Here is a 24646-nt window from a genome sequence, read left to right on the forward strand (position 1 = left end):
GCGACCCTAAACGCTGCACATGCAGAGTTAATAAACCTATCATTTTGATACATTGTGTTAATTCATATCGTTTTATTGGATTAATTACAAACACACAGATATTTAATCTTTTTGCAACAAGACCTGAAATCCTTGTTCACAGAGATATATTGTTGGAAAAGGGAGAAGAGCTTTTTCAGCCTCCCGAGTCAGAATGGGGTTATCCTCAAGTTGGGTCCAAAATTTCGAATACGGGAGCTTTTCAAAGCATTGCTTCTGCACTTGATTTTCCTCGAGTTCTATAAGCTCTTCTTGAAATCCGGGAATATCTTCTCCGACTTCACCGACGTCCACATTGAACATATTTCTGATCCAACTATGCTTCTTGAGGTCGACGTTTTCTGGAAAATACCTGTCCATTTCTTCCTGAAGGTTCTTCAGATGATCTTCGAAAATATTTTTGACGTCAACGAGGGATATTTCCGACGCATCTTCCAGCAAAGCACTCAGTTCTGGAAAGGCAGCCGTTTTTCCTTTAGCCAGTTTTTCTCTCCAAAGAGGATGCTTTTTCTTGAATGAGGCAATTTTTTCACCAATGTCTACCATGGTATGATTACAGCCCTGCATGTCTGAATCCAGTTAATTCAGGTGCATGAATATGTCACCCAAATAGGCAAGCTTTTCAAGCCAAGCAGCATCTTTAAAGCAGTCTGCCAGTGCATGTCTCTTCACACGTAAAAAAAAAATTCAATTTCCGTTTTTAGTTCAATAACTCTTACGAGAATCTTCCCTCGAGAGAGCCAACGAACACCAGAGTGGAACAGCAAGACCTGGTGATGTGATCCAATCTCTTCACACATTTTATGGAAAATGCGTGAGTTTAAAGCCCTGGCCTTAACGAAATTCGGAAGCCTCTCCTCAGTGAAAGACACATGAAAGCCGCTTGGAGTTTTCAAAAAAAGCACCTAAAGGACTCTCAGACTGTGAGAAACAAGATTCTGTGGTCTGATGAAACCAATATTGAACTGTTTGGCTTCTGTCTGGCCACGCTGCCATAAAGCCCAGATCGGTGGAGTGTTGCAGTGATGGTTGTCCTTCTGGAAGTTTCTCCCATCTCCACACAGGATCTCTGGAGCTCACCCAGAGTGACCATCGGGTTCGTGGTCACCTCTCTTACCAAGGCCCTTCTCCCCCGATTGCTCAGTTTGGCCGGGCGACCAACCCTAGGAAGAGTCCTGGTTGTTCCAAACTTCTTCCATTTAAGAATTATGGAGGCCACTGTGCTCTTGGGAACCTTCAATGCAGCAGATATTTTTTTTGTAGGCTTCCCCAGATCAGTGCCTCGACACAATCCTGTCTCTGAGCTCTGCAGGCAGTTCCTTCGACCTCATGGCTTGGTTTTTGGTCTGATATGCATTGTCAGCTGTGAGATCTTATATAGACAGGTGTGTGCCTTTCCAAATCATGTCCAATCAATTGAATTTACCACAGGTGGACTCCAATCAAGGTGTAGAAACATCTCAAAGATGATCAAGAGAAATGGGAGGGACCTGAGCTAAATTTCAAGTGTCATAGCAAAGGGTCTGAATACTTATGTAAATGTGATATTTCAGTTTTTTCTTTTTAATAAATTTCCAAAACTTTCTAAAATCCTATTTTCTCTTTGTCATTGTGGGATATTGTGTGTAGATTGATGAGGGAAAAAATGAATTTAAACGATGTCAGCATAAGGCTGCAACATAACAAAATGTGAAAAAAGTGAAGGGGTCTGAATACTTTCTGAATGCACTGTACATGGAGGCCCGGTTGCAAACGTTGAGTGCCAAGGTTTTCCCGATGTGAGAAACAGTGAATTATTATGATATCAGGGTTTTCTGCTTTAACACGAGTAACAAAACCGAAATGACGTCCCATCATAGATGGATCTCCATCAGTGCACACAGCCAAACAATTCAACCATTGAAAAAATTGTTCATCATATTAAAGATGTCTTCTCCAGTGGTGGTACATTGAAAAAACAGGGCATTGCAGAAAAGAAATTCTTCCAGAATGTCGTCTTCTCCTCTGTACCTTATAAAAACCATAAGTTGAGCGTCACCTGCAATGTCAACTGATTCATCTGTCTGCAACAAAAATGTTCCTACTTTTTTCAGTGCTACAATCAGTTGAGCCAAAATATCATCTGAAATGAGATCAATTCGATGTTTGTTGCTATTGTCAGAAAGTGGTACCGATTCAATCTTGTTGACAATATCTGCTCCGCAAACGGTTTTCACCATTGCCACTGCTGCTGGCTTCACCAGCTCCTCTCCAATATTTTGGGGCTTTTTGCATCTTGCAATATAGTAATATACCATGCCGCTTCAAAGGACGCCAAGGAAGCTTTCTCCAGAGAAAAGGCTGAACTCAAGGGAGCATCAATCTGACTTCGTTTTACCTGTTCTTCTTTGTCTGCCCAGTAACTCAGTGGCTTTTCGACAAAGTTTGGATGAACGGAATGCAAATGACGCTTCAATTTGTTTTCCTTCATAGATTCATACAGCTGTTGTGTTTTGCATTGGGCCATTTTTCCAGTTAAAGACCAGACCTGGAATGAAAAGAGTTATAAATTATTACATTTTTAGAAAACATCGGAAATTGTTCAAAAAGTTTAAAAAAAAATAACCAATTGTAAAGTCAATTATTATTAATTATTATATTATTAGACTCCACACAGTAACATTCATCAAAAACCACACGTAAATAAAGACAAGTAAGATGAGGGGCAATACTTACTTTGTTTGTAGTAACTAGATCACAGCCTCTAGTAAACAAGTGAAAGCACGACTGTCAGATTGTGAACTGTCGACACATGCGAAAATCGAATTTCTTATATGCGAAAAATTGGTTTTCTAGTACATTCTTAAATGATTCAGAATAAACTAGAACGGCACTCAGTAGAGAGCACACCTCCGCCAGGTGAACAGTTTATGTTTTGTATCCAAGAGTAGCCCAGAATATCTAGAGATGTTGTAGTTTGAGTAGTTTTATATTTACCTCCGCTTGGTGAACACTTTATGTTTTGTATCCCAGAGTAGACCAGAAAACCTACAGATGTAGTAGTTTGAGTAGTTTATGTTTTGTATCCCAGAGGAGACAAGAAATACAGAATCATATTTAATCAAAATAATCCGTCCACAACTTTTTGAGATATCTTGTTCACAAACAAACTGACAAACAAACAGACAGACAGGAGTGAAAACATAAACTCCAATGATAAAACTCATCTGGAACAGTTATTAATGTATAAAAATGAAACATTTTTAATTTAAATAAAAACGCTTAACAAATAAAAACAGTGCATTCAATAATTAAGCGGAAAACGTTAAAATTACAGCGCCATCTATAATATCGTATTCAGATAAGAGTCCCACTTAAAAACAAGCTCTTTGTTGGTCTGCTTGACGCAGGATAATTGGACGTGAACGGACTCAAACATTATTATATTAAATGTATATGGATGCTATATTATCCTCAACTATTCTATTTTAATTAACCTACCATATAAAACACAATGTGTGTGTGTGTGTGTGTGTTTGTGTGTGTGCGTGTGTGTGTTTGTGTGTGTGTGTGTGTGTCTGTCCCCCTTCATAAAAGTACGTTTTAAAGGCTTTGAGTAGTGCTTAAGGTGGGATTTGAGGGGTGGGAGCGGGGGGGAGGGGGGGGGTAGGATTAAAGGGGAAATCTTTGAACACGACTGTGTGTCCACCGGTTGAAAGACCTAAAATATTCTGAGGACCCAAAAGAGCCCAAGGACCCAAAAGACCCCAAACCCAAAATACCCAAAGATGCAAAATACCCTGTAGACTGTTAAAGACACAAAAGATAATGAAGACCCAGAAGACCCCAAGGACCAAGAAGACCCAAAGAACTCTGAAGACCCAAAATACCCTGAAGACCCAATATATCCCAAAGACCCAATGGATCCCAAAGACCCTGAGGATCCAAAAGACCCTGAGGATCCAAAAGACCCAAACAACCCCAAGGACCCAAGTGACAAAGAGGACCCAAAAGACCCCAAGGACTTAGAAGACCCCCCAAGGAATTTGAAGATCCAAAATTTGGTAAGACTCAAAGACCCAAAAGACTCTGAGGACCCAAAAGACCTCAAGGATCCAGAAGACCCAATAGACCCAAAATACCCTGTAGACTGTTAAAGACACAAAAGACCATGAAGACCCAGAAGTCCCCAAGGACCCAGAAAATCCCAAGGACTCTGAAGACCCTAAATATCCTGAAGACCCAAAATAGCCCGAAGACACAGAAGACCCCAAAGACTCTCAAGACCTAAAAGACCCAAAAGACAGAAAGGTGCTTGAAGAACCAATGGACCACAAACACCCAAAATACCCCGAAGACCCAAAAGACCCAGAAGACTCTTAAATACCCAAAATACCACAAAAACCCAAAATACACTGAAGACCCCAAATTCCTCAAAGACCCATAAAGATCCAAAAGACTGAAAAGACACAAAGACCCTTAAAGACTCAAAAGACCCAAAATACACCAAATACCCTTAAAGACCCAAAAGACCATGAAGACCCAAGAAACCCCAAAGACCCTTAAATATCCACAAGACCCAAAATACCCCAAAGACCCTTAATATCCAGAACACCCAAAACACCCCAAATACCACAAGACCCTTAAAGACCCAAAAGACAACAAAAACACAAAAGGCCCTGTAGACCCAAAATTCCCCAAAGACCCATAAAGACACTGAAGACCCAAACCACTGAAAATAACCCAAGACCCTTAAAGACCATGAAGACCCAAAAGACCCCGAAGACCCAAAATACCCTGAAGATCCAAAGACCCCAAAGACCCTTAAATACCTAAAGGACCCTGAAGACTAAAAATACCCTGAAGACCCAAAATACCCAGAAGACCCTTAAATACCCCAAGGACCCAAAATATCCCAAAGACCCTTAAAGACCCAGAAGGCCAAAAAGATGCCAAAGACCCAACACACCCTGAAGACCCAAAACACCCTTAAATACCCCAGAGACCCAAAATATCCCAAAGACCCTTAACGACCCCACAGAACCAAACAATCCAAAACATCAAAAGACCCCAATGACCCTGAGGACCCAGTGTACCCCAAAGACCCAGATGACCGAAAAGACCTGAGGACCCCAAAGATCCAGAGGACCCAAAAGACTCAAAATGACCCAAAAGACCCTGAGGACCCAAATGACACAGAGGACACAAAAGACCCAAAATATCCCAATGATGCAAAGCTTGAACTTGAACACCTTGGAACCCAGCTTGAACACCCAAAAGTCCCAAATGAAGCAGAGGACCCCAAAAGACCCTGAAGACTCCGAAGACCCAAAATAAGAGTAATTATGTCTCTTACATTGGAATTGTAGACGGTGGTTTGCAAATTGAGCCTCAAGGTTGGTGTACGGAAGCGTTTTTTTAAAAATCACAATAAATACAAGGCACAGGGAAGTGACATTCGCTGAATGTGACGTGCAAAGTGCGCAGAGTAAACCAAGTGTTAATTTACGTCTGTAGGATATCTAATAAATAAAGAAGGTATAAGCACACCTGACACTAGGCCCAGGCTTCAGACTTTGGCACGCTCACGCGGCTGCACCGTCAAATAAACTGTTCCAACCCGTCATTTTTGACGGGCTTTATACTAGTACTATAAGTACCCGGCATTGCCGGGCGGGGGAGGGAAGGGGGAAGGGGAAGGGAGGGGAATGGGGGGGAGGGGAGGAGAGGGGGGGGAGGGGGGAGGGGAGGGAGGAGGGGAGGGAGGAGGGGGAGGGGAGGGGGAGGGGAGGGGAGAGGAGGGGGGAGGAAAGGGGAGGGGTGGGGAGGGGAGGGGAGGTGTTACGGGGTCAACCTCGAGGGGAGCCCTGGCAGAAAGATGTATGGTCCTTGGGTGAAAATAAGTCAATCAATACCGAGTCCACACCAAGGGTTACGAACAAACCCCAATATATTCCCAAATCCCGCACAGGAATCACAATGCGTTTACAGCACTTCCATACAATCCTTATCTATAGTATAGGTGGCGCCACCTTAACCCACAACAGTGTTGGCAACACTCACGGCCCTTGCCCGCAATGTCTCTGCATGCCTCCCAGGTGACGTCGAGTCGATCCAGCGATCGGGGAAGCAATGTCCGATTCCTGCACGCCTCCCAGGTGACGTCGAGTCGATCCAGTGATCGGGGAATCTAGGTCCGATTCCAATCCGGGGCTGGGAGTGAGGGTACTCGACAACCTCAGCGAGGATACCCGACTTCGCAGGTTCCGCAGTAATCCGGCGCTCTCCTGACACGCGGACTTCGGTTCACAGAGGCACGGTTCCCTTGTCCTTCACGTTCGGCGGCTCGGTCTCGAGCTGCAGTCTCAACTCTCAACCGTCTCCTTCCAATCTCTCGAACCGCGCCGGGCGCTTGGTTCCTTCCAGGACCACACGGCACCTTGACACGGAACCGGCAATCAATCACCCCGCGCAGGTAACTCCTCTCGCCAGACGGGCTTTTCCAACTCCGTTCCAAAGTAGGTAACGATCGCCTCCGCTCGCGTCGGAGCTCTCGAAGCTTAAGATGGCCGCCCTCTTTCTTTTCCTCCTCCTCCTCTTTACGATCCCGTTTCCAGTCTCGTTTTTCCCAGAAGGGCTCCTGACCCTTTAATCACAACAACCTTTAATAGAATATACATTAATAAGAAATGACCTGAATTGTAACCCCCATAAACCCGGAATTCGTAACACTCCCCCCCTTCAAGAAAGAAAGTTTGAACACCACGAAAACTTTCTTTGCAGGCCAACTTTGATAAACAAACCAAAATAACTCACACCCCAAATCATCAGTTCCCCCCGGGCACAATTATCACATCTCAAAAATAAAGCAACAAACCCCCAGAGATTCCAAAGGTAATTCCCTCTGGACCAAGCGTCAACAACTTCTCGTTTCTCTTGGATGACGGTTAAGGGGTGGTGACCAAAGCCCCAAAGTTACACAACTCGATAGCACTTTTTCGGGAGGCCCAGCTGAGTACTCACTACATGGATGCCTTAAGGAATGTGGAGTTCACGGTTAGTCCGGGGAGGAGAGTTCATTACATGGACGCCTTTAAGAATGTGGCGTTCACGGTTAGTCCGTGTAGGAGCCCAGGCTCGGTGGCTCAGCCGTATATAGAGTGCTTCAACTTCTCCGGACTCCTAACAGTTACGGTGGGACCCCTTGTCCCAGCAGTCACCTGACTGGCGGTCTCCGTCTCGGCCAGTGCTCTGACAATCATTCTTTCGGGAGATGCCGCAACTCTGGGAGCCTCCATAGTAATATCGGCCGCTGCCAACACCAACTCTACCGCCAAGTTGTCCTCTTCTGTAGACCTCTCGACGCCTACGAAATGCCTTCCCTACTGTTATGGTCCGACCCTCCAACTCCTTACCATTCAAATTCTTCTCTGCCTCCCTGGCGTCTTTTGTGCTTGCAAACGTGACAAAGCCGAACCCTCTTGACCGTTGCGTTTCCCTGTCTTTTACCAACCGCACTTCCACCAGCGGCCCATATCTGTTGAAGACAGAGGTCAGAACTTCTTCCTCTGTTTTGAAGTTCAGTCCCCCTACAAATAACTTGGTACTTTTGTCACCATCCCGAGCTGGTGTGGTGTTATTTTCCCTGCTGTGCTCTTTACCAACCCTCGGGTTACCATAAATTTGCCCCCCGGACAAATCATTCCCGATAACCATAGATACTCCCTCTACAGGAAGCATGGCTTTTAAACCGACGGTGACCGGTCCTGACACCAAATCGGATTCCAAATGGATGACATGAAGTGGGGCCCTAACACAGCCACCGATCCCTTGTAACCGAACACTATCACCAGTTGCGGTACTCTTTGACAATGGCAAAATGCCTTCAAGCATTAAGGATTGATGGGCTCCTGTGTCCCTCAATACCCTAACAGGTCTTGGGTTAGTCAAGTCTCCCTCGAGTGAGACAAACCCCTCATAAATAAATGGTTGGTAACTCTTCTGTGGGCGATTTCTTACGCTTGCCATCGCATTCGGAGTTGTAATAGTCGGACTCCGCTCTGGGTTTTCCCTTTTCATGAGGTAACAACTGGACATCAAGTGTCCAGGTTTCTTGCAAAAAGCGCAAACAGGCCCGGAGGAAAAACTCGGGGTCTGCCTCGGGCCCCCCGGAAAATAAGTTTGTCTTGGGCCCGTCGCCCTATGATTTCGAACAGTTCAGGTATCAGCGTTGTCCCCATAATCATCTCGAGGCCGCCGCCATGTATTGTCGTTCTCCGCACCTGCTGTTCCACAACTCCCCTGCGGAAATCTAGGCGAGGAGTTAGGTTCGTGGACCCCTATCCGGTGTGTTAAGGCATAATCATCTGCCATGGTGGCTGCGTCCCACAACTTCGGTACTTTCTTTTCCTGCAGGTACACTTTGATGTCCTCGTGGACACACTGTTGAAATTCCTCCACCAGGATCAAGTCACGCAATGCTTCGAAGTCGTTCCCGACTCCTTTTGACTCACACCACCGATCAAACATGTTTTCTTTCACTCTGGCAAACTCCACATGGGTCTCACTCTCCCTCTTCCTGGCATTCCTGAATTTTTGCCGGTAAGCTTCAGGAACCAACTCATACGCTTTGAGAATGTGCTTCTTCCATACCTCATAATCTGCACATTGGTCCATTGGTAGCGCCGAATAAATCTCTTGAGCTTTACCCACCAGCACACTTTGCACTAGTATGGTCCAGGCCTCCTCCAGCCAGTTTAACTGTCGAGCCACTTTCTCAAAGTGTGGAAAAAATTTAGCGACTTCCTTTTCACTGAAGGGTGGAACCAGCCTCACATGTCTGCCCACATCCCAGGTGTTCTGGCTAGGTGTCGGCCCAGTCAGCAAGGGTGGTACCTCTCTCCGTTCTCTCATTAACTCCAGCTCCTTGAATTTAATTTCTTGCTGAAGCGCCATGTCACGTTCCTTTAATTCCCTTTCCGCTTTTCTCTCCTCTGCTTCGAGTTCCCTTGCAGCTCTCCTCTCCTCTGCTTCTGCTTTCCTTTCCTCTGTTTTCATCCTTTCTAACCTTTCCTGGAGTTCTCGTTCCACTCTCCTTTCTTCTTCTGCTCTTTCCTTTTCTGCTTTCCTTTCTTCTTCTGCTCTTTCCTTTTCTGCTTTCCTTTCTTCTTCTTTGATCCGTTCCTGGCTCCGTAATTGCAACTCCAGTTTCCGGAGCTCAACGTCTTCTGGTTCTTCGGGTAGCCACTCCCAGGCTAACTCGTCCCATGTTCCTAATCCCACCATAGACTGTATCACCGTGGTCTGCAACTCTGCCTTCCTCAAATTAGTTCGGACCTCCAAGTTAAAATGTTTGGCCAATTTCAAGAGGTCCGATTTTAGTAATGCTCGGAACTGTGCCTCGCTAGGGGTTACCGCAAAGTTCTGTGCCACAAACGCCATGGTGACTACTGGTAACACCTGTTAACCTTCACCCCAAAAATTTCCAACAAAGAAAAGCAACAGTATTACTATTATTGCTATTGTTTTTTTGTTTTGTTTTTTGTTGTTGTTGTTTTGTCGGCAGAGCAAAACACTTTTGGGAACGTTGGAAAAGTTCCCACTCTTGGGAATTCTTTCCCGGACTAAAATTTAGAAAATTTTATAGATCCCGGACATAGACCCAATTGCGAATCCGCAAATTGTAATTTGGACGAGCCCCCAATTCTGTTACGGGGTCAACCTCGAGGGGAGCCCCGGCAGAAAGATGTGTGGTCCTTGGGTGAAAATAAGTCAATCAATACCGAGTCCACACCAAGGGTTACGAACAAACCCCAATATATTCCCAAATCCCGCACAGGAATCACAATGCGTTTACAGCACTTCCATACAATCCTTATCTATAGTATAGGTGGCGCCACCTTAACCCACAACAGTGTTGGCAACACTCACGGCCCTTGCCCCCAATGTCTCTGCACGCCTCCCAGGTGACGTCGAGTCGATCCAGCGATCGGGGAACCAATGTCCGATTCCTGCACGCCTCCCAGGTGACGTCGAGTTGATCCAGCGATCGGGGAATCTAGGTCCGATTCCAATCCGGGACTGGGAGTGAGGGTACTCGACAACCTCAGCGAGGCTACCCGACTTCGCAGGTTCCGCAGTAATCCGGCGCTCTCCTGACGCGCGGACTTCGGTTCACAGAGGCACGGTTCCCTTGTCCTTCACGTTCGGCGGCTCGGTCTCGAGCTACAGTCTCAACTCTCAACCGTCTCCTTCCAATCTCTCGAACCGCGCCGGGCGCTTGGTTCCTTCCAGGACCACACGGCTCCTTGACACGGACCCGGCAATCAATCACCCCGCGCAGGTAACTCCTCTCGCCAGACGGGCTTTTCCAACTCCGTTCCAAAGTAGGTAACGATCGCCTCCGCTCGCGTCGGAGCTCTCGAAGCTTAAGATGGCCGCCCTCTTTCTTTTCCTCCTCCTCCTCTTTACGATCCCGTTTCCGGTCTCGTTTTTCCCAGAAGGTCTCCTGACCCTTTAATCACAACAACCTTTAATAGAATATACATTAATAAGAAATGACCTGAATTGTAACCCCCATAAACCCGGAATTCGTAACAGAGGAGAGGGGGATGGGAGAGGAGGGGAGGGAGGGGGAGGGGAGGGGGAGGAGGGGGAGTGGAGGGGGAGGAGGGTGAGGGGAGGGGGGAGGAGGGTGAGGGGAGGGGGGAGGAGGGTGAGGGGAGGGGGGAGGAGGGTGAGGGGAGGGGGGAGGAGGGTGAGGGGAGGGGGGAGGAGGGGGAGGGGAGGGGGGAAGGGGGAGGGTAAGGGGGAAAGGGGAGGGGGAAGGGGAGGGGGTAGGGTGTAGGGGGAAGGGAGGGGGTAGGGTGGAGGGGGAAGGGAGGGGGAAGGGGAATGGGGGAAGGTGAGGATGGAGGGGGGAGGGGAGGGCGGAGGGGGGAGGGGAGGGAGAGGGGGAAGGGGGGCAGGGAAGGGGGAGAAGGGGAGGATGGATGGGGGAGGACGGAGGGGGGAGAGGGGGGTGGGGAGGGGGAGGGAGGGGGGAGGGGAGAGGGAGGGAGAGGGGGGAGGGGGAAGGGGAGGGAGGGGGAGGGGGAGGGGGCGGAGGAGGGGGAGGGGAGGGGGAGGAAGAGGAGGGAGGGGAGAGGAGGGGGAGGGAGGGGGAGGGGAGGGGAGGGGGTCGGGAGGGGGAGGGGGAGGGGAGGGGAGGGAGTGGAGGGGGAGGGGAGGGGAGGGGAGGGGGAGGAGAGGGAGGGGGAGGGGGAGGAGTGGGAGGGGAGGGGGAGGTGGGGGAGGTAAGTGGGGAAGGGGGAGGGGAGGATGGAGGGGGGAGGGGAGGACGGAGGGGGGAGCGGAGGTAACATTACATTACACACACACAAACTGTGTTTTATGTTCAATGGTCTGGCGGCGGGGATGGAACATCACGTGATCGCTCTGAGCGAATCAGCGCGCTGCTCTGCCACCGGCTCAGATTCCGTGTATAATATTCCTCGCTGAAAAAAAAATCTATGTGAAACATGCTACTATCTATGCTAAATCATGCTAAATGCTAATCATGCTAAAATCTATGCAACTTGCTGCGAGTTTATGGCGGCAAGGAACATGACGTGATCGCTCTGAGCGAATCAGCGCGCTGCTCTGCCACCGCCTCAGATTCCATGCATAATATTCCTCGCTGAAATGCGCTGAGGTAAAAATATTGTAAAAAAATATTATGAAATATTTTTTTTTAGGTCGGCCATGTTCTTCCCAGGCTCAATGGCCATGTCTATGCCAAATATCAAGCACGTGAGCCTCTCCGTTTAGGAGTCTATCGGTAACATTACACACACACACACACACACACACACACACACACACACACACACACACACACACACACACAAACTGTGTTTTATATATATATATTTCAATAATTCTTCATATTGTGCTAGTGAAGTAATCCCCTTATAACACTGTAATATTTCTTTTTTTGAGACCGTCCCGTGACCCTCAGGAACATCCTTGCAACCCTCATTTGGGTCGCGACCATGGGTTTGGGAACCACTGAAAAGTGGACAGACAGAAGTTAGTCTTGAGAAAATGACACATGACAGCACACCTGGAGTTTGCAAAAAGCTACGTGAAAGGCTCAGAGCATGAGGCAAAAGATTATGTGGCTGATGAGACAAAAATTGAACACTCTTTGGTCTGAATGCAAAACGCTACATCTGGCGAAAACCGAGCACAGCTTTTTTTTTTTTTTTTTTTTTTTTTTGTATACAAGATCGAGGCTCGTGAAAGAGCTAACATTAATCACACAAAAAGACAAACAGACACACAAAACACAAAAAACAAGGGGAGCGGTAGACAAGATGGGGAGAGAGGGGGAGGACACAAAAGAGAGGGGGAAGGACACAAACACAACATTTGAGAGCAGGGACATCGGGAGGACTTGGGGGGAGGTGGGAGAGGATTATAACATATGAACACTGCAAGGACTCTGGGGTGAATTACCGGGGGTAGAAAAGATCAAGGTTTTCGATGGGGGAAGATAAGAGATGGTGGTGAACAGCTGTTTTAAAGACCTGGAGGGAGGAGTGGGATTGAAGGGAGTGGGGGAGTTTGTTCCAGAGGCGGGAGAAAAGGGGAATGAAAGAGTGAAGGTGAGCAGAGAGCCTAGACTTTGGCAGTTTAACCAGAAGAGGGTTGCAGGCAGATCTTGTGCGACCTGAAGGAATATTGGGGGGACAGAGCACAGAGAGAGCTGGGGGAGCAAGGCCGGAGAGGAGTCGGTAGAAGACAGACAGACCACCAACCTGCCTGCGGTGAGTGAGTGAAAGGCCCTCGGCGTTGACTACATCGCAGGAGATTCCAATGATTCTGAAAGCTTTGGCCTCAACAGCGTGAAGCCGAGCAAGGTGTGAGGCAGGAGCACCAGCCCAGAGGGGGGAACAGTATTCCATTGAGCTGCGGATGAAAGCCTTGTATGTGGTGAGGAGCTCAGGTGTGCCAAGGAAGGACTTCGCACGACGGAGGATGCCCAGTCGGCGACTGGCTTTGGAGGCCAGCTTGGAAATGTGGTTTTCCCAAGAAAGATCATGGCAGATAGTGAGACCCAAAAGCTTGAGCGACAGAACTTCTTGGAGAGGATTGTTGAGAAAGTAGATGGGAGGGTTGTCCAGTCGGTCCTTTCGGAGAGACATTGTAAGAGTGTGAGATTTGTCAGGATTGAAAGACATGTTCCACTTGTTTGACCAGTCTGTGATTTTGTCCAGGTCTGCAGAGAGTGAGGAGGCTGCAGACTGCCGATCTGAGGGATGAGGAATGGAGCGACAGAGAGTAGAGTCGTCAGCAAAGAGATAGAGAGGATTTTCAAGAGAGTCAGAGAGATCATTGATGAAGACCAGGAAAAGCACAGGGCCCAGAACACTACCTTGGGGAACTCCAGCCTGAACAGGAAGAGGAGATGAGAGAAACCCATTCAGGGCCACACGTTGACTACGACCAGAGAGGAAGTCCGCCAGCCATGCGTGGAGATTTCCATGGATACCAAAGGAGGAGAGTTTGGAGAGCAGAGCAGGGTGCCAGACCGTATCGAAGGCACGTGAAATGTCAAGGGAGACAGCTCTAATTTCCTGTTTGGCGTTGAGGACCTCCATCCATTGTTGAGAAAGCAGAAGCAGCATGTCCAGAGTAGAGTGACCAGGTCTGAAACCAAATTGATGATCAGAGATCAAGCCATTGGAGAAGAGGAAAGATTTAATATCTGAAGCAATGATGGATTCCATGACTTTGCTGATAATTGGGAGAAGGCTGATTGGTCTGTAGTTGCTGGGATCTGTTTTTGCACCTTTTTTGTGCAAAGCGGTGATGTTGGCTGATTTCCAAGCAGATGGCAGATGACCTTGAGCAAAAGAGAGGGTGAAGAGAACAGAAAGAGGGAGTGAAAGAGCAGAAGAACATGATTTTAGGACCCGTGGGCTGATGCCGTCAGGACCAGTTGCAGAATCAGAGTCGAGGGTTGACAGAAACTTTTCCACCTTGTCAGGAGGAAAGGACACAGAGTCCAGGAGCAGCTGGGTATGACTGGGTACGGTGGGTACAGAGAGGGATGGGTTTGGGACACAAGATTTAGAGGCAAAGACAGAGTTGAGGCATTCAGCTTTTTCACGTGCGGAGTCAGCCGTTAAGCCGTTTGAGGTGAGGGAGGGGATGGAGGGGGAACAAACACCAGAAACAGATTTGACGAGACGCCACCAGGATTTGGAAGAGGGAGACAGATAAGAGAGTTCGGTCTTGAGAATGGTGAGATATTGTTTCCTGGCTCTCCTGAGGGTGGACACACAGTTGTTTCGGGCTTTGTGAAAGGAAATGAGATTTCCTTCCGTTGGATTTGCTTTCCAGGAGACGAAAGCAAGTTGTTTCAGGGCAACAGCCTCACCACAAGATTCCGTGTACCATGGACGGGAGGAAGGGTATGACAACTGAAGACGAGATGGTATAAATCTGTGCATGAGAGAGAGCAATTTACTTTGAAAGAATTCCCAGGATGAGTTGATGTCAGAGGCGGTAGAGATGGGAGACCAGTCCAGATGATTGATGGCTGCTTGAAGACCGTGCCAGTTGGCCTGAGTGAAATGCCAGACTTGTCGACGCTGAGGAGGCTCTCTGAGAATGGTCAGAGAGATGTCCACTTTGACAAGCACATGATCAGATGAGCCGATTGGAGCAGAAGAAGAGCAGCAGACATTTTCAGGGAAGTTTGTCATAACCAAATCCAGAAGAGAAGATGCTCCCTTGACTGAGATCCGGGTCGGGAAATTGACAGATTGTGTCAGTCCCAGTGAGTCGCAGAAGTCCTTTGCTGAAGAGCCATGGCTGGTGAGAGAGGTACCCACACCCAGCCAACTGGCATGGTGACAATTGAAATCACCACATATGAGGAAGAGAGAGTTGGGATGGGTAGATAGAAGTTGGTCCATATTATCAGACAGTGAGATGTAGATGGAGTCATCGCTGATTGGTGGACGGTACAACACACATATGAACAAAAGGTGGGAGCGAAGGGGAAGCCGTAGCCAAAGGTATTCCTGGGGGTGAGGTGGAGAGAGGGCAGTGGAGGGCGAGTGAGGAAGAGAGTTTTTTATAAAGATAGCAACCCCACCTCCAGGACGAGGCTCAGGTCTATCATACCAGAGGAGGGAGTAACCTGGGAGAGATACCAAGGCATCAGAGACATCATGAAGGAGGAAAGTTTCTGTTAAGCAGATCACATCTGGTTTGTCAGAAGCAACCTGTATGGAGAGGTCAGTCAAGTTTGAGCGAAGGCCCCGGATGTTTGAGGTCCATACCGTTAATGAAGAGGAAGGGGGAGCATCGGGTCCAGAACAGGGGGGGGGGGGGAGGGGTAGGGTAAGATGTGGAAGAGGAGGAAGATGTAGGGAGAGCTGTTGAAGGTGTGTCAGAGATTTCAGAATAGCTTGGAGAAAGGGAAGAATGGTGCGGACAAAAGGTTTGATGGAGATTGGGTGAGGCACAGTGAGGTGTTATTTGAGGAGGGGGAAGAGCAAGGCAGAAGGTTTGGGGAGATGAAGGTGAAAGTTGGAAGGAGGAAGAAGCAGGAAGGATGCTTTGAGGAGGAGGGGTGAGAGGGGAGTCTCGGAGGGGAGGAGCGAGGGAGAGTCTCGGAGGGGAGGGGTGTGGGGGGAGTTTAGGAGGGAGGGGAGGGAAGGGGCAAGGGGGGAGATTTGAAAGGGATGGGTGATGGGGAGGATTTGGAGGGGAGGGGTGAGATTGGATTTTGAAAAGTGTACGATTCATGGGAAACAAACATTTTTTGCAAAATGAGTTTGAGACCTTCGAGTCAAAAATACGTTTGAGGACACTGGAGGAGGGGTGGAGTTCTGGATAGTTTAGGGAATGTAGAAAGGAGGAACTGTAAGAGATGGTATTATATATATTTTTTGGAATGAATAGATTTGGTGAGCAAGACGAAAGCATCCTTTTGTAGGAAAAGAAGAAAAGGGTGTTATAATATATGAGAGAAAATAGTTGTTCAGGGGAGAGATTATACATTTCTAACCGCGTGATCGCGAACGAAGAACGAAGAACGAACGAACAAAAAGAACAAATAAACGAATAAGACCTGGGAAGGAAATATTTTTTGGGGTTTTTTTTTTTTTTTTGTGAGTACAGATATTAAACAATGAGGTACGGGGTGAACGACTGGGACGAAACAGTGAACGAAAATAATTTCAGCGCATTCGACGAATCGCTGAGAGAAAAACAAACCACAAGGTCGGAGACGGTACGGTAGTCCAAGCCTACGAGTACTAGGCCGCAGAATACTCGATACCATTAACCGACGATTGTGTATACATGTACGAAAAATTTGCACCGAAAATTTTCCAAAAGATACGCTATAGGTACATACACCGAAAGATAGATACAGTCTCGACAAAAACACGATTGAGAAATATCACTTAGCTTCGAAAGCGTGAGCGCATGGAGCAGCTCATCACCAATCTAACACTATCCATACCTGATTTGGCCCTTCAGCCCTAATATGCCATACAAAGGTGGGCCAGCAGGGTAATTCACACATCCACACACAGCACATATGTGTGGATATAGCAGCATCACCCTCAGCCACCGAGAACACAAAGCACAACAACCAAAAACAACATATTTTGCTCTCGACATCCACAACACTAGAAACAGATGCTTGAGAAATCAACCAACCTCACAACCTATACCACTCATCCAACCTGTCTCCGTGAACTTGATCCAGAATCCAGAATGAACCTTTCACCGCTACCTGAGCCACTTTCTCAAACATGTTCCTCCTTATACCCTCCCACACACTCCAAGTCGAACCAGAATGCATAGAAGGAGTTTCCGGACATATCCTCTAGAGCTAGACCCCACCTCAAATAGCTGTCAATATACTCACCAACCCCTCTCTACCTCCAGTCACTCACTGGTACCTCCTCCATGTTCACCTGCTTTCATGCACCTCTTCCATGGTCTCCTCGCACATTAAGACACTGATAACTGTTACCCCCATTACAACGTGCTTTAATTGTTGCAAATTCACCAGATGACAATGTATCTGTCCAAGCCAATTGCATGGATTGTCGCATTCATTAGATCTGTTGAGTAAAGTCGGTGAAGGTGAAATACAACCTGCCAAGGAGGCTCGCGGAACTTTCAGGAACAAAACAGACAGTGCGATGAAACCCGCGTCAGGTGCAATAGGCCAAGATAGGCACCTGACCAATGGCGGGAAGTTGTGAAAAGCCCTTCCTGCCGATCCACGAGGCAGAAACAAAGGTTTGCAAACCGGTCATTAGAGCATCCGAGATGCACCCCACATTGGGCGTCAAAGCTTGAACGCATCACGGGATTCCCACGTCACGGGATTCCCCCACAGTGCGCTTTCAAAGGGACTCGGTGCGTGGGTTTTATGTGACTCGTTACTTATTAGCTAAACCCACATTAACCACACCACATGAAAAGCCGCCACCGTTTAGAATCCGCATTTTAATCGAAATGATTTCCGGACAGAAAAAAAAACAATCAATCGTTCACGAAAGCGAACGGTGACGTCATTTGAGACTGCTACATCACGCTGTCCATGAAGAACACCGAGCTGGTTTTACCTTCAAATGGCTCATTCAAACTCCAACGGCACTCGGGAGAGTGCATACCTCCACCAGGCTGAGCAGTTTATGTTTTGTATCCCACCGATAGGCCGGATCTGGATTCGGACCTGAACCAAAATCTAATCGGCTTGTTCTTGTCACCAAACCAACTCATCCACCAAGTTTTGTCAAAAGTCATCCACAACCCGGGGGGAGGGGGAGGGGGGTTAGGGGAGAGGGACAGCAAAGGTATACTACATATACATCTTTTGGGGGGGAGGGGTGGCTTTGACAGGCCCCTCCGTTTGGGGGGAGGAGGGGGGAAGGGAAAAAGGAAAAATGTATCCGTGCAAAGAGTGCTTTAACCTCAGTGTTGCCCAGGTAAAAAAGGAAATTGTACAGAATCTGCTACCATCACCAGAATCTGCATTACAGAATCAGTTTTTCTCAATAGTATCTCTGCCACCATCACCAGGTGGTGCTACACAGTACACATTTACATAGAGAATGTAGGCCCTTCCAAATGCCTCCCCCCGCCCCCCCCCTCCCAATGAGGCCATGACCACATAGCCTTTGTTACCCCATCAGACAAAGGTGTATTTGTACCCCGAGTAAAGTATAAGTGTTTATAGCTGGAGTACCCGGCGTTGCGCAACATATTTGAAACATTAACATATTTGAAATGAGGGAAAATATAAAGGGAAAGCAATTACATCCAAATCAGAATCCATCACAAATGTCAAATCATCATTGTACCTTTTCGTTGAATATATGCTGCTGAATGTACCGTCGATGACGTTTCTGGGTTGAGTTTGATGACTTTCAGGAACAAGTAGCCTTACCACCAATTTCGACCGCTGCCGGTATTGTTTGATTTATTTGTGTTCAAATGTCTGGTAATTGTTTTGTATTTATTTATGCGAATGTGTACTTGTATATAACTGTCAATAATCAAAAAGGTTTAGGCACTATACAACAACAACAACAACAACAGGCATTTTAAGGCCATTTTCCATGCAAGAGCAGGGGTTAGCCTTGCGGTCCCCATGACAATCTCCTCCATTTTGCCCTATTTTCTGCATCTCCCCTTGTTAACCCCCTTGCCCGCATTTCTTCTTTCACCATCTTTAGCCAAGTCTTTCTCGGTCTTCCCCGTCCTCTACTTCCTTCTACATTCATTTCCATCATTCTTCTCAACCAGTCACTTTCATCCTTCCTCAACACATGACCAAACCATCTCAACCTGTTCCTCTTCACAGCATCAATCACAGGCTCCATTCCCATCATCTTTCGCAATTCATCATTTGTCTTCCTCTCTCTCAACGATACTCCACACATCCACCGAACCATTTGCACATCTACCCTTTCCACCCTTCGTTGCTGCTCTACGTTCATTACCCATGTCTCGCTCCCATAAATCATAACACTTCTCACAAATGCAACATACAGCTTTCCCTTCAGCTTCAACGACACTCCCCTCCTCGTCAGCACGTCACTCAGTTCCCGAAACTTCTTCCATGCACATCTCACTCCAGCAACCGTTGCCGAGTCTGATTCACCTTCTCCATTCAGCATGTCTCCGAGGTAACAAAATGTTTTCACGCCTTCCAGATTCACGCCGTCTCCAAGATCCAACTCAACATTTCCTCCATCTGCAGCCCTCTCTGTGCACACCTTACACTTGAATGTAGCTGCCACACTGGTTAATGACCCTCTAAAACCACTACATTTTTGATGAACCCACTCAGCGCACATTGTACATTGAATGGAATTCACTCCGACACCCTTCCTGCATACAGCACACGGCCACTTCCCAGTTCTTTCCACCTCACCACATGCTTTACCACTTGCCATCACCCTTCGTTTTTCCAATATTCACCTTCAGACTTTTTGTCTCCATACATTCCTTCCACTTGTTCGTCTTCTCCTTCAGTCCATCCATACTTTCTGCAATCAACACCAGATCATCTGCATGCAACAACTCCCACGGTAAACCCTCCTTTACGTTCCGAGCCAGCACCTCCATCACAGCTAGAAATAGTAGTGGACTTAGTACCGACCCTGATGCACTCCCACCTTCACCTCAAACTCACCACTGTTCCCGTCCTTCGGCCTTACAGCTGTGCGTGCTCTTTTGTACATTGCCATCACGACTCTGATCAACCATTCCACCACTCCTAACTTCCTCAATGCCCATGTCAATACTTCGCGTGGAACCCTATTGAATGCTTTCTACAGATCAACAAACCCAAGAAACAACTTCTTGCTCTTCTCCATATACTTCTCCTGCAACTGCTTCACGATAAAAAGCACGTCTGTCGTTCCTCTTGCTGGCATAAATCCAAACTGCATTTCGTCGATCTTCACTTTCTTCCTTACCCTCCTCTCCATTACCCTTTCCAATACCTTCATTCCATGCTCCAATAACTTTTTCGCTCAGTACGACCACAGTCCAGTGGGTCACCTTTCCCCTTGTATAGAGGGACGAGGGTACTCAGTTCCCAATCCACTGGAATGCGGCCTTCTTTCACCACCAGATTACAGATCTCTGTCATTCTCTTCACACCCCAATTTCCCGCTGCATTCAACATATCTCCCACAACTCCCGTCGGCCCTCCCGCTTTTCTACTCTTCATTGCTTTTATCGCTTCCTCAACTTCCTTCTCTGTTAACTTCTCTGCCGGTCCGAAAATTGGGTTACTCTCTACGTTGCCATCCCATTCATTCTTTGCATTCAACAGTATTTCCATATATCTCTTCCATCTTCCTTTAATTCCATCTGGGCCCACAACGATTTGTCCCACTTCATCCTTCAAGCAACTCACCCCCATCACATCAAACCTCTCTTTCGCTATCTGCTTTGCAATCATGAATACCACTCTCTGACCTTCTTCCAAATCCAAGCGTTCTCCAAACATTTTCCTGCATGCCTCCTGCGCCTTTGCTACCTCTTTCTTTCCAGCCTTCTTGGCTGCCTTATAACTTTCATGCTCTGCCTTTTCGGCCCCCATACCCTTCGCCTTCTGCCAGTCCTTGAACTTCTTCCTCTTCTCGTCAATCTTCTTTCCAACTTCATCATCCCACCACCATGTTTCCGAGTGCCTCGGTGGTCCTTTTGTCCATCCACATACCTCACCAACGGCTCCCAACAGACTATCTTTCATAGACATCCAACCACTTTCAAGCTCAACCACATCATCCTCTAGCCAACTCAGCCTCTCTTTTAATGCCTCCCTCACTGTCACCTCTTTCAACCTCCACACCTTCATTCTCGGTTGGTACTTCACCCGCCGAGCTCTCCTCGCACCTTTCACCCTTATGTCGCAGACAACCAAGTGGTGCTGTGAAACAGCCTCCTCCCCCGGGATCACCTTTGTGTCCCGGAGGTGCCCCCTATCTCACCTACGCACCAGCAGGTAGTCAACGGTTGTCGTCGACCCACCTGACGTGTATATAACAAGCTTATTATCCTCTTTCTGGAAGTGAGTATTACAAATCAACAAATCAGCTCCATCAGCAAACTCCAAAATCCTTTCACCTTCTCCATTTCTCACACCATATCCGTAACCCCTATGAACTCCCTCAAAACCGTCCATACTCCTTCCCACATGCCCATTTAGGTCTCCTCCTACCACAACAACTTCCTCATCTTTCACGTTTTCCATCAGCTTCTCTATAGCACACCAGAACTTGTCCTTCTCTTCATCGCTCCGACCAACCTGCGGAGCATATCCCGAGATGACGTTCACCAAGAGCTTTCCAATCATCATTTTCACCATCATCAACCTTTCACTCACTCTAGTCACACTCACCACACTGTCTACAAACTCCTCAGAAAACAGGACACCAACACCATTCACACCTTCTGGGCACCCTTGCCACACAAACGTGTATTTCTGTCCGTGCCGACCCTTCACCATTCTCACACCACTTCCCTTCCATCTCGTCTCCTGCACACAACATATGTCCACTCTTCTTCTGACCAATACTTCCACCACTTCTCCTGATCTCCCAGTCATTGTCCCTACATTCCATGTCCCAAACCTCAGAAACCGATCTCCACGTGGGGCATCAGACATTTCGTCTTCATAAATGGAGTGATTTCCACCCTTGCTTCGATCGGGTTTCCCACCTTGAGTTTTGACGAGAGGGAGTGGGATTCCCCACGGGGTACTTAACTATAGAGCGATCTTTTTTTTTAATCAAAAAAAAAAAAACTTTTTTTTTTTCCAAATTTTTTTGTTTTGCCTAAAACACTCCCTGGCACTCACTGATGAACCTCTGAAAGTTTGACGAAGATCCGTTCCGCCATCTCTGAGAAGAATGGCGACACATACCAACAGCTCTCTTATATAGTCGATATATCGTTTTTGGCCCTATCACTCAATGGTGAAGAATCACTTAAAATATATATTTTTTAATTCTCCTTTCTGGATCCGTATTCGGATCTTCACCAAAATCGAAATGATTCGTCCTTGTCACACACCCAACCAGTCCACCAAGTTTGGTCTGAATCCGTCCACAACTTTTTGAAATGTCATGCTATATATCGTTTTTGGCCCGATCACTCAATGGGTGAAGATTCACTTTTGAAATTTTTAAAAATTCCTGTATCCGGATCCGTATTCGGATCTTCACCAAAATCTAACAATTTCGTCCTCATCACATACCCAACCTGTCCACCAAGTTTCGTTCATATCCGTCCAAAACTTTTTGAGATATCATGTTTTATGTTTTTTGTCACATCTCTCAATGGTGAAGAATCACTTTGAAAAATTCTCACATCCGGATACGAATCTTCACCAAAATCAAATCATTTCATCATTGTCACACTCCCAACATCTCCACCAAATTTCGACCGAATCCGTCCAAAACTTTTTGAGATATCATGTTATATATTGTTTTTTGTCACATCTCTCAATGGTGAAGAATCACTTTGAAAAATTCTCACATCTGGATACGAATCTTCACCAAAATCGAATCATTTCGTCATTGTCACACTCCCAACATCTCCACCAAATTTTGACCGAATCCGTCCAAAACTTTTTGAGATATCATGTTACATGTTTTTTGTCACATCTCTCAATGGTGAAGAATCACTTTGAAAAATTCTCACATCCGGATACGAATCTTCACCAAAATCGAATCATTTCATCATTGTCACACTCCCAACATCTCCACCAAATCTCGACCGAATCCGTCCAAAACTTTTTCAGATATCATGTTATATATTGTTTTTTGTCACATCTGTCAATGGTGAAGAATCACTTTGAAAAATTCTCACATCCGGATACGAATCTTCACCAAAATCGAATCATTTCGTCATTGTCACACTCCCAACATCTCCACCAAATTTTGACCGAATCCGTCCAAAACTTTTTGAGATATCATGTTATATATTGTTTTTTGTCACATCTGTCAATGGTGAAGAATGACTTTGAAAAATTCTCACATCCGGATACGAATCTTCACCAAAATCGAATCATTTCGTCATTGTCACACTCCCAACATCTCCACCAAATTTTGACCGAATCCGTCCAAAACTTTTTGAGATATCATGTTATATTGTTTTTTGTCACATCTGTCAATGGTGAAGAATCACTTTGAAAAATTCTCACATCCGGATACGAATCTTCACCAAAATCGAATCATTTCGTCATCGTCACACTCCCAACATCTCCACCAAATTTCGACCGACTCCGTCCACAACTTTTTGAGATATCCTGTTCACAAACAGACAGACAGGGGTTAAAACATACCGTCCATTCATTCATATTCGGTGGTGGAGGTAAAAATCAATGAAGTGAGTTCGATGTACACTAACACTATAATGTATCGGTACCAGGTGACAGACATGCTGTGTTGGACCTTGTGATGTAAATAACTCCAGCCGCGAGTACCCGGGTCTATTAACATAACTGTTTTGTAACTACCATGGACACCGGTCAATGAATCGCCATTCGATCGCAAACGCGTGACAAATGCTGATATAATTAGTGATTACCACAGAGACGAGACATGTGATACGAATATGTGCAAGGTGTGCGGTGCATGTATACTGTGTACGAGGAAGCACGTGCGTGCACGTTGGGTCTCCCAGATACTTTAAACGTGCTTTCTTGTACATTGGGTACTGATGTTTTATCGTGCAGTGACGTCACGGGTTCTCGGTTGTTTAAGACATTCCAAGCTGCAGGTGTACGTGCAGGGAGCTACCTATATGATTAATATGTTAGCCGCGTTGTAAACTGCGCATCACACGCTGCAGAGTGCTTACTTCACGTCGATCATCGGGCTCGGGCTGGATCGAGGATGATCCGACATGGGATGACAAATCCGTCTCGGATCGGATCAATACGTCCCATTGGAACCTGTGATCGCGCTCGTATGGATTCATATTAATCGATAAGGAGAGCTGGGGAAGCCGGACGATGTCCCTCGAGCATACCCCACGGAATGTCACTACGATGCAGAGGGACGTCTGGGATACCTACAAGGGGGAGTCGGTCACCTGGGGGCGCTTCCACTGGCAGCGCTGCCGTTGGTACGAAGGTCCAAGCGCCACGTCCCCTGCCGGAAAGTCCGGGTCCTCGAATAGAGTCCCGCGGGAGGTGCACGCACGGCGCAGCTGATCGAAGGGTCGCGCACCTGGGGATTCCTGCACGCACGAGGCGCGGCTCCTGATGGCGCTCGCGCGGCGACCCCCGGACTGCAGGTGGCCCGAGCCCTCATCGGCCGAAGCGGGAAGGTCACGGATTATATATAACGGCATGGCGGGCCTGCGTACTCCGTTTCGCACTGAAGGATCTCCCCTGCCTGTCCCTCCCTCTTCGAGCCTATGCTATAATCCTGCGCCGTTTCGATCTCGTTCTCCACTGCGTCTCCACGCCTACGCAGTCCTAACCCGCCTTCCATCGATTCCCAGCGTCAAAAATGGGACACGAGGTCCGACCTACTCGTGCCTGGCAGGACCATCATCTCGCTATTTGATGCTCTCCTCC

At 47.2% G+C, this 24646-nt stretch overlaps 1 protein-coding gene across 1 annotated transcript in view; it reads right to left on the bottom strand.

Annotated features, from left to right (window-relative positions):
- LOC137435775 (calpain-9-like) overlaps nucleotides 1-24417 on the bottom strand; it is a 129463-nt gene extending 105046 nt beyond the window's left edge. The window contains exon 1 of the mRNA XM_068129721.2: nucleotides 24157-24417. Coding sequence (XP_067985822.2) covers nucleotides 24157-24417 — 261 coding nt within the window. The remainder of the gene's footprint in view (nucleotides 1-24156) is intronic.
- Between the last annotated feature and the right edge of the window lie 229 nt (nucleotides 24418-24646).

The sequence above is a fragment of the Myxine glutinosa genome, chromosome 9, assembly GCF_964187855.1.
Source record: "Myxine glutinosa chromosome 9, kmMyxGlut1.1, whole genome shotgun sequence".
Lineage (NCBI taxonomy): Eukaryota > Metazoa > Chordata > Myxini > Myxiniformes > Myxinidae > Myxine > Myxine glutinosa.